The sequence below is a fragment of the Sphaeramia orbicularis genome, chromosome 11 (assembly GCF_902148855.1).
Source record: "Sphaeramia orbicularis chromosome 11, fSphaOr1.1, whole genome shotgun sequence".
Taxonomy (NCBI): Eukaryota; Metazoa; Chordata; class Actinopteri; order Kurtiformes; family Apogonidae; genus Sphaeramia; species Sphaeramia orbicularis.
Window position 1 is genome coordinate 4,725,827 of NC_043967.1, and position 11,715 is coordinate 4,737,541.

At 40.5% G+C, this 11,715-nt stretch overlaps 1 protein-coding gene across 1 annotated transcript in view; it reads left to right on the top strand.

Moving 5' to 3' along the window:
- The window catches only part of LOC115428438 (zinc finger transcription factor Trps1-like), a 357,327-nt gene extending 345,854 nt beyond the window's left edge, over window positions 1-11,473 (top strand). Inside the window, 2 exon segments of the mRNA XM_030147486.1 lie at window positions 9,407-10,951; window positions 10,954-11,473. Coding sequence (XP_030003346.1) covers window positions 9,407-10,951; window positions 10,954-11,022 — 1,614 coding nt within the window. The 3' untranslated portion in view covers window positions 11,023-11,473.
- Window positions 11,474-11,715: the final 242 nt, after the last annotated feature.

An 11,715-nucleotide genomic window follows, 5' to 3' on the forward strand; every position in this document is an offset into this window, starting at 1 on the left:
TGGTCAAACATTCAGTTCAACATCAACGACCAAATATGGAGAGAAAAGCTGAGTACTGGTTGTTCAAATACACGGAAGTGGACAAACAACCCATCAGCCACTAGACACTTTTCCATTCACCCTCAAATAAAAATTTCAAAGGGGTTATTGACACACAACTGTGGCACGAAATATCAGTTTGTCTGTTACCACAGAGCCAATCAGCGTCCTCATTATCAAGGTTATTATCATTAATGAGAGCTAACGAAATGACAAAAACTAGAATTGAAAAAACATTTTCGTTAACTGAAATAAATAAAAACTATAATTAAAAGAAAAAAATGATAACTAACTGAAACTGTATTGTGTGTTTACAAAACTAACTAAAACATAAAAATTATGGATAAAATTCCTTTTGTTTTTGTCTTTGTCAATGTCGGACTGATATAAATGATTTATTCGCTCTAGCAATTTTAGCTAGCGGCACCATATGATATTTAACGGTTCGTCACTTGTGGTTTCCAGTCGTCATCTGGTCCCCACTCTACCTGGAAACATGGAGACGAGACTAGAGTTGGGAGACAGCAGCAGAGTCCTGTCTGGGATTTATTTGAATACGACGGAGAAGAAGAGAAAAGATACGACAAAACTAAAATTAATACTAAAACTAAACTAAAACTAAGCATTTAGAAAAAAATGAAAACTAATAAAAAACTAGCAAACCTGCTCTAAAAACAAATTAAAATTAACTGAATTAGAGCGAAAAAAAGTCAAAACTAAATAAAACTAAACTATAATGAAAAATCCAAAACTATTGGAACCTTGCTCATTATATCATGTCTAGACTAGTAACCTGTTACAGCTCATCACTAAAGTGAAACCATTCTTGCCAGCAGGAGTGTCAAACACATGGCCCGCGGGCCAAAACCAGCCCACCAAAGGTTCCTGTTCGGCCCATGGGTTAAATATAGGAAGAGCAAAATGACACTGAAGATATTAACAGTCAAGGAGGGTCACATACAGACCAATATGATCTGAAATTAAATAATAGCATAATGACAACTAATGACAACTACAAATAATGACAACTACAAATTTTCTTCTTTGTTCAATGTGAAAAAATAGCGTTACACTATGAAAATATTTACATTTACAACCTATCCTTTCACAATAAAATGTGAATAACCTGAACAAATATGAACAACCTGAAAAGTTGAAAGAAAATGAAGTGCAATGTGAACAATATTCTGTTCACATGTTTATGTAACATTGTGCATAATGTACATGTATAAATGATAAGTTGAGGCATATTATTGTACAAACTGCACTTATTTAGTTCTTTTTTGTGAAAGGGTAGAATGTAAATGGAAACATTTCCATAATTTAATGGGGATTTTTACGAAAACAAAGAGAACAAATTTTTGTGGGTTATTATGCTGTTGGGCTGAATTTGGGCCCTGAACCAAAATGAGTTTGATAGCCTTGATTTACAGCCTCAGTGTTTACGCCACAAATATGTTCACATAGGCTCCGTTCACACAGCAGGATTTGGATTTTTTGGTAAAATCTGATTTTTTTGCGTATTGGTTCATATTCCACATTAAATGCGACTTCTATCAGTTTTGAGTCTGAACTGAATATGACCCTGAAGTGACCCACATGCACTAAAGAGGTCCTGATGGAATACGAGACCATGCAGACACACACTGTGTTTACAGAAGGAACAAGAAAAGCACTCGGAGAGCGCAGACCTCCACCAAGACAGATCTGCCCCCCCTTCCGTGTTTGTTTGTTTGTTTGTTAGCAAGATAACTCAAAAAATTATTGATGGATTTTCATGAAATTTTCAGGAAATGTTGATACTGGCACAAGGAAGAAATGATTCAATTTTGGTGGTGATCGGGGGTGGGGCGGGGCCCAAGGGGGGCCTCACTGATCAGCCCTGGCGCTCTCCGAGTGCTTTTCTAGAAAAGACAGCACAGACCTCCGCCAGGGCTGATCAGTGAGGCCCCCCTTGGGCCCCACCCCACCCCCGATCACCACCAAAATTGAATCATTTCTTCCTTGTGCCAGTATCAACATTTCCTGAAAATTTCATGAAAATCCATCAATAATTTTTTGAGTTATCTTGCACACAAACAAACAAACATGCATGCACGCACACAAAGCAAAGCAATCACAATACCTGCTGGTGGAGGTAAATATGGTTTTCCTCCGCTCCTCCTCCTGGGACAAACAACTGGGACGTTTTTCACATTTCAGTGACATAAAGGTTGGATAAATGCGACCTGGATGTTCAGACTGAAGTCAAATTGGAAAATATCAGATCTGTATCAGATTTAGGACCACATATAAAAGTGGTCTGGGTCAGATTAGTGCTGTTCAAACTGTCTGTAACAGATCAGATACTGGACAAAAAAAATCAGATTTGGGACACATTTGCCTCAGTCTGAACGCAGCCTTATTGACTTTTTTTAGAAACAGTTTGTAAAAAGTGTAAAATGTATGAAACACTTTCATTCCAAATAAATCACAGTGTTAACAAATGCATGTGTGGGTTTGACTGTGTTACAACCCTGAGCAATGTGCTGCAATTATGGAATGGACTTTTAAAGAGCTTTAAAGGGACGAGCCATCCCAGTTTACTCCATCTCACCCCTGAATATGTCCTTGGTTCAACCCGTTTATCTCATCTGCTGCTCCAATCACGTCCCTGCTCTCTCTACTCTTGGCAATCTTCACGACAACCATATTTTATATCCCATAATAAAAGTTTTATATGCTCTACACACATTATTAGAGAGGATAGCAGCTAGTAAAACACTTGAGAGTGAGAGAGAGGAGAGCAGAGGAAAGTTTGGAATAAAGAGGGTGGGAAAAAGTAAACGGAGAGAGAGAAAAGCAAAGGAGATGAAGAAAGAGGTGAAGATTAAGGCAGAGAATGAGGAGAGGGATAATGAAAGGGGAGGGTGTGTATGAGCAGCGTGAGATGGAGGGGGGCAAAGGAGGAGAAGAAATGGAATAAAGAGTGGTTAGATAGAAAAGAGAATTTTGTCCCAACACTGAGCAGAGCTGTTCCACAAACACACACTGAAGCCTGGATGAACATGTGTGTGGTCACATGACAAACACACAGTCCACCTGAGCAGAAGGGCTGACGCCAGACTGCGGCTGCAGTTAGGGTTTATATCTGGGATTAATTCAGCCATTGATTATTGTGTTCGATTTTAATCGGTGAAAAAAAAGTAGTACAAATGTGAAGCAGATACGACTGAAAACAAAAAACAACTTGTCCTTTGTTCCAGAAACAACAAAACAACCACAAAACATGAAAGTATCAAAGTAAAAAATATATAGTCAATATATATATATATATATATATATATGTATATACACACACATATACTTACATACATACACAAATACATATAACATAGTGTATAATAAGTGGTTCCATGTACAACAAACCCCACCCCTCAAACATATTATAAATTATTATTATTATTATTAATTATAAATAATATCTATAGATGTAAACTGGTCCAGTCCAGTCCAGTTCCATCTCTACCCCCTAATCTAGGGGTGGCCAACCCTGGTCCTGGAGAGCCACTATCCAGCATATTTTAGATGTATCCCTCTCCCAACACACCTGATTCAAATGATAAGCCTATCATCAAGCTCTGCAGAAGCCCGGTAACGACCATCAGGTGTACTGGAAGAGAGAGATATTGAAAACATGCAGGATAGTGGCTCTCCAGGACCAGGGTTGGCCACCCCTGCTCTAATCTGTCAGCTCAGTCTGAAACACATTTGGATCCAACTGACTAACTTAGACCAACTGAAGATAGAACTAACATCCAGTTAGGGGTTGGGCCTGGACTCATGTGCGTCACAATAAGCGTCCGTGTGAAACACAACAGTGGAACCAATACAGAGAAATGAAGGAAACCAAGGTTCCAATTCAGGAAAAATGGGATGAAATCATTTTTTAAATTTGATTTGATCAGTTTAATTGTTTCCGCTCTCCACCAGACAGTTCTGTTCAGATCATAGATTATTTCCCATGTTAAACTGAAGCCGTTAGTGTTTGTTTAGACATAGATGACATGCTTAGCTGTCAAAAAAAAGTCTTGTCAAAAGGGTCTGTTTAATTGAATTAAAAGAAGAGATGAAGAGCATTAGCAAGATGAAGTTTAAGCTTTTAATATTGGCTTTCTCCATGGAGTTAGAAATGTAAGAAAGGAATCCTTTTTTAATCCCAGGGGGAAGTTATTGGGTGTTACAGCTGCTCCATTCAAGTAGAATAAGACAGTAGCAGGAAAGGAACGATCAATACAAAAAACAAAAAATTGTATAAATATATATATATATATATATATATATATATATATATATATATATATATATATATATGTGTGTGTGTGTGTGTGTGTGTGTGTATATATATATATATATATATATATATTTTTTTTTTTTTTTTTTTTTTTTTTTTTTTTAGGTAACTCCTCAGCCCACACACCTTAGCCCAGGGGTCAGCAACCCTGGTCCTAGAGAGCCACTATCCTGCATGTTTTAGATGTTTCCTTCTTCCAGTACACCTGATGGTCGTTACCGGGCTTCTGCAGAGCTTAATGATAGGCTTATCATTTGAATCAGGTGTGTTGGAAGAGGGATCCATCTAAAATATGCAGGATAGTGGCTCTCTAGGACCAGGGTTGCTGACCCCTGCCTTAGCCAGACCCAGGTCATGCCAACTGTACCGTCTGTACCGTCCCAGGGCTCAGACTGACCGTGGGCGACAGGGCCTTAGAGGCTGTTCTGTCTGTGGACTGTCCTCCCAGAACACCGCAGGGCTCCACAGATGGTGGATGATTTAAAAAAGGACTCAATGCTGTTTTTGTGGTTGTTTTTGTATTGTGCACTTTGAGATTTGGTGTCAAATGTAATGTAAATGTAGGTCTCAGAGCATCTGTCTGTTTGTCTGTCTGTCTGTCTGTCTGTCTGTCTGTCTGTGAGGTTCTGACAAATTGAGACATTGACGAATAGTCCCATCTCGATATTAAATATATTTTTTCTTTAAAATTCCCCTTTTAAAATTCACGAGGGACTGATTGAATTCATGTTGCTAAGCAGTTGCAAGGGTAGGGAAGCAAAATGTACAATATTTTGAGGCAGGGATTGAAAGACAGTGTATGACCAATTAGTTTATTGAAAGTCATGAGAATTTATTTGCCACAAGAAATTTACATAATAGAAAATGTTTTTATTCTATGTGTCCTCCTTCTTTCTCAATAAACTGCCTTCACACGCTTCCTGAAACTTGTGCAAGTGTTCCTCAAATATTCGGGTGACAACTTCTCCCATTCTTCTTTAATAGTATTTTTAAGAAAGTTGACATTGCTATGTGATGTTCTATTGGTGCATGTTCTAAAACGCCCCAAATAGCATCATCCAGAGGGTTTAGATCTGGGCTAGAAGGTGGCCATAAGCATGATTCCCAAAATTGCTAAAGTGGATTTGTTGCTGTTGTCAACAAGTGTTTTGGTGTTCTTGTGTAAGATTTTAACTTCAAATCATATTTTACTGCATTTCTAATGGTCTTGTTGTCTACCTCAAGTTCAGTTGCCATTTTTCTCATGGATTTGGTTGGATCCTTTAGGATTTTGGATTTGAGAGCTTTAATAAAAGCTTTGGTACGTTTTTTGTAGCTTCCTCCACTTCCAGACTTTCTTGTAATAGTTTTGCTCATAGTCATTCTCTTCTTTACATTATAAACAGTCTTTATGGACACTCCAACTATTTTTGAAATCTCCTTTGGTGTGACGAGTGCATTCAGCAAATCACACACTCTTTGACGTTTGCTTTCCTGATTACTCATATGGGCAAAAGTTTCTGAAAAGGTATGGATAATAGTGTTAGGTATGATTATGACATCAGTATATGTTTGGTTTCAAAACAATTGACGTAGTGCCTGCTGAGAAAAAACAACTAAATGTTCATTGTAAATTTTGCTTCCCCACCCTGTATATATATGTCGAGGCCCAAAACGGAATCTGGCCCGATTCAGAATCGGGCCGGCCCAGAATGGAATTCTATTCTAGGCCGGCCTAGAATGGAATCCTGCTGCTATAATGTTATTTTTATACCATGTTTAATGCAAATGATCTAAATTATTACAAAAATCAATACATGGAATTTGCAAATATGTGAAAAAAAATGAAACAAACAACATTTTAATTGTAAACTATAATACACTTTATTTACAAATAGAACCTAGTGGTACTCCCCACCAATATATGGTACAGTGAAATCAACTGAAATTGACAATAGTTACTCAAGGTATGTAAGACTGACAATGTAAAATTATGACAAATTATGGAATTATGGATCATTTGCATTAAACATGGTATAAAAATAACATTATAGCAGCAGGATTCCATTCTAGGCTGGCAACAACTGTAACAGCAATAACAACTGTAATTACAACAGTTACAATTCTATATGAAAAAGAATTTATTGAATAAAATATCAAAATCTACAGCATTTTGAGTGGAGGGATTTAAGCTTTTATATATATATATATATATATATATATATATATATATAAACACTCTTTTCAGATATATATGTGTGTGTGTGTACATACATATATACATATATACATATATAAACACTCTTTTCAGACATAAAATGAGAACAATAATGCAGATGGTTTGTGTGTTTAACATACTGCATGTGTATAGTCTGTGGGTCTGCTGTGACACTGACCCCGTCCCTCAGAGGGTTTGAACCCAGTAAACAGGATGGACAGACTGTGCCTGTGTCCACCACCAGGGGGGGCACTGTCTTTGCCCCTCTGCAGTTTCCCTCTGTCATCCTACTCATATTAACTCTCATTTCTCACTCCTTTCATTTGCCTCTCCCTCCTCAGTTTACCGTACGTTGCACTTTCCTCCTTCTCATTTATCTCACTTTCCATTTTCCTGCCTCTCGCTCTTTTTCATCTTTGCCCTTTTTTCCAGCTCAGACTTGGACACAGAGAAGTAGAAAAGCCTTCAAACTTTTAACCAGTGTAAATGTAATAATCTTAAGAGCAGTACGTCTGCTAGCCTCAGGCCTGGGTTTAATCATTTGTCAGCCACATAACAAAACCTACATTAGTTGAAGTTGTGTATGCTGTTGTAAAATAGTAGTTGTAATGGTTTCTAAAGGGCTGAGGTAGAAGCAGGACCCACAGTTGAAGCTGTAAATGACTTGTCTGTGCTGCAGCAGCGGCTGCTCTACACTGACTGATACAAGCAACATGAGGAATGACAGCACTTTTAACCTGTACACACAGGCATGTGTTTACACATAGAGTCAGAGAAACACAATCTGTCCTACACACATACACGCACGCACACGCACGCACACACACACACACACACACAGAAATCATCCTGTTGGATCCCGGCATAGGCAGAACATTGTAACATCCATCATGAACACATGAGAGGTTTATTGGATTGTGTCTTTGGTTTTCACCCCTGTCTTTGGTTTCCATTCTGTGAAAGGCCTGTTTGACCTCACATAACCTCTGGGTGTAATCTGAATGAGTCAAACACCCTGAAACACATCCAGCTGCACATGTCCAGAAACATACAGGATAGCAGTTACTGACATATACTGTACATACAGAACAGAACAGAACAGAATAGAATAGAATAGAATAGAATAGAATAGAATAGAATAGAATAGAATAGAATAGAATAGAATAGAAGTAAAGACAATGTAAGATGTAAATGCGATACAATGTATAAAAACACACACACACACACACACACACAGGTCAGTCTAGTGTCATATATACAGAATATCCAGGTGCCAGTAGTGACTCTAGTGTGGAGTCTTCTTCAGTACAGTGGTGTGATATTGTGAGTGTGGGTTCTGTTCCTGTTCTGTGGCAGCAGAGGGCAGGTACATGATAAAGAGACAGTGATTTTATGTTCTAGTAAATGGAACCACCCATAATGTTCTGCATTTGGTTAGCAGAAACACAGTACAGATATTTAATAGGACACATTGAAGCTGCATGGTGTTCTAAATGAAAAGGTGCATTTTATCGGTTTGATAATGGGTTTAAGTCTGGAGGATGTGACTGGATGTGGTCAACACCATATGGAGGTCAACATTCAGTTCAGATGACAGGAGGGAATGGATTCCTTTTCCTCTGTACAAACTCTGTAGAACTGTCTGCCTTTGAACAGTAGGATAGAACAGCTTTATCCAGTTTGTCTGAAACACTGTTTTTGGAGGCCTTGTACAAATGAAATGAAATAAACCTTTTAGTTTAGTCAACTAAACACAGATCTGGGTTAAGATATTTTTCAGATATGAACAGTGGACATTTGTTTCATCGCTTATGTCAGGGCTGTCAAACTCCTTTTGGTTCAGGTTCCACATTCACTCCAATTTGATAATGACATAATAACCTACAAACAATGACAACTCCAAGTTTTTCTTTTTGTTTTAGTACAAAAAAAAAACAAAAACAAAACATTAAATAATGAAAATATTTACATTTTACAAAAGGACCTGAAAAAAAAAACGGAATTTTCATTAGAAAAATTAGTGCTATTTTAACAATATTCTGCCTCGACTTCTTTTTTATACATGAACATTTACACACAGTTACACAACCATTTGGTAACAGGCAGAATATTATTGAAATGAACAATTTCTACAATGTTACATCACAACGTACAGATGACAGTGGATCTATAAATGCACAAACATTTAGTAACAGGCAGAAGATTGTTAAAACTGCACATTTCAGGTTGTTCATATTTGTCTTTATTTTATTTATGTATTTATTTGCATTTTATTGTGAAAGGACAGTTTGCAAATGTTATTAAATTTTTTGTTTTGTTTTGTTTTTTCACTTACATTTTTCCACTTTTTTTTCCAATTTGTAGTTGTCAATTAGTTATTATGTTTTTATTTTACTGTAGATCCCACTGGTCTGTATGTGGAACCTGAACTAAAATGACTGTGACAGACTTGACTGTTCATGTCTTCAGTGTCATTTTCACACTTTCATCCCATGGGCCAGAGTGGAACCTTTGGTGGGCCGGATTTGGCCCACGGGCCACGTGTTTGACTTAGTTGATTAAGTAATTAAGTAAAAGTTTAGCACAGACATGACAAGGTTCATTTTCATTAGATGCAAGAGCTCCTCCCTGTGGTGAGGGTAAAAACCACAGCCCCCACAATTTAAATATGACCTGCATTTGTTTAAGAGAAAGGCTGATTTGGTGATGAAATAAAGAGTTTTCCCAATAAATTATTAATAAAAAAAAAAAAACCTACCCACGATAAAACAGAACCATGAATGAGCAGCTGATCTGTTTGTATCTGATTCCATGTGTTCTTCTTCTGTTTTTTCCAGACACCCAGACCTCTAAACATCATCAAACAGAACAACGGCGAACAAATCATCAGGCGCCGAACTCGTAAACGCCTCAACCCTGATTCACTTTCGGCTGAAAATCCTGCTCCGAAGCGGCAACAAATCACCAGCGATGAGCGCATGAACGGGGAGGAGCCGGACAGAAGTTCCATGAAAAACCAGCAGCCTTCTCCTCGCTCGCGCTCGCCCCGCTCCACCCAGGCCTTCTTAGCCAATCAGACGCTGGAGATCCACAGACGCATGCCTCCCCTCCTCCTCCCCTCCCACCCCCCATCCTCACTGGTAACTGAGGGCAACGGGGGAATCCCTGAGGGTGGGATAACTTCTAAGGTAGAGGGAGGAAAAGGGGGCGGGGGGTCGGAACGAGGCAGCCCCATTGAGAAGTACATGCGTCCGTCCAAACCGTCCAGTTACTCCCCTCCTGGTTCACCCATCGAAAAGTATCAGTACCCGCTCTTCTCCTTACCCCTACCATTAACCCTCTCGCCTGATTTGACCCCAGAGTCGGACTGGCTCAGGTTTTGGACCAAGTATAAGATGGCGGCCACCTCTGGCGTGGCAGGAGGCATCAGTAACCTGAGCAGCCCCGGCAGCCTCGGAAACAATGCCCATTATCTTGGCGCCATGGTCGCCCCGTTACAGCATCATCAGCAAAGTTACACAGTGCCTTACTGTGCCTCCCCCTACTCTCCTCTCCCCCCTCCTCCGGCAGCCCCCCACTACCCCCCTCCTCCTCTTCATCCCCAAACCTCCTCCACGTCATCTTTAGAAAACGACGCTCCTTTGGATCTCGCAATAAGACAAAGAGATGCAAGTGGTGCAAACACACACATGTCCACAAACGGCCCCGAAAGGAGGAGGCAGGAGTCACCGCTAAGGGAGAGGATGAGGGAGAGCTGGAGAGGAGGAGAGAAGGAGGACGAGGAGGCCAACGAAGGAGGAGACCAGAGGGCGGAGGCGGCAAAAGAAGAAAAGGAAGAGTTGATGAAAAGCCAGTCAGGTGTTCCGCTCAAACACGCCTCGGTGGAAGTGGCCACACAGGACGATCTGACCAACCGCTGCACCCACTGTGGGATCTACTTCTTAGACGAGGTCATGTACGCCCTGCACATGAGCTGCCATGGGGATCAGGGACCGTACCAGTGCAGTTTCTGCCTCCACGTGTGCGTAGATCGATACGACTTCACCACACACATACAGAGAGGTTTACACAGGTACACAGAGCAGACGCTACAGCAGAAGGGGCACCAATCAGAGAGCAGCGTCACCGTGATGTCAGAGAGTCAGCGTTCCACTCTGGCACCGGAGGAGGAACACAGCGGTGATCAGACAGAGGTCACAGGTGACAGCAGTGACGCTACCGGGACGTGTCCAGACGACCACGGAACAGGAGCGGCAGGTGGCGACTCTAAAGACCAGGAGGACCAGGAGGACGGCGCTGAAGAGCAGATCCAAGCGGAGGGTCATGACGCATCCACCAGGGAAGAGTCCGGAAGCAAGATGGTGTCAGACGGTCCCGATGACACCGCAAGACCACCGAGGTCACTACTGATACCGAGTCTAAAGAGTGTGACGAGAACACAGAGGGTCATTAATGTGACGGTTCGGCCTCACACCCACCTTTAAAAAGGCCTTTTATTGGATGAATAAGCTGTATGCCTCCAAGTCCCCGGAGGCTAGCTCCTGTCAGAACGGGCCGATCCTGGGCACTAAATGGAACACATCCTTATGCTGGAAGCACTCAGCTGTCAAATGGTCCCAAATCATTGTAGGATCCCGCTAAACTGCTGCAGGGACAGTTTGGAGAAATAGCCTGAATCCTATGTTGAGTGACGGTCAGTTGACAGCTGTGTGCCGAGTATTCAACGACAGAGTTCAGGCACGCAGCTGAAATCACCTTTAATAAACAGCCACTTCATGCGCTTTCCAAATAAGAGGATTGGAAGGCAGACTGAGAGTTGGACTGTTCTCATTTTGGATGGTTTAGGAGCTCAGCACTTGCACAGCCATCATACAGCAGAGCAAAAAAAAAAAAAAAAAAAAAAAGCTAGAAGCAAATCACTTAGACTGAACTGAGCTGATCTGTTGACCTGTTATGCACCGTGCTAAACTGAACTCTACTGGTCCCAAACTAGTCTAAACTAGACCCATGCATCTTTCAGGCTGTTTTATTTTATCTTGGTCCAACCAGATCTGATCTGGTTGACAGTACTTGGTTTTTGTTCATGACTGTATTCTGTGTGAAAGGATCCCAAACCAATTTTTTTTTTTTTTTTTTTTTTGACTGG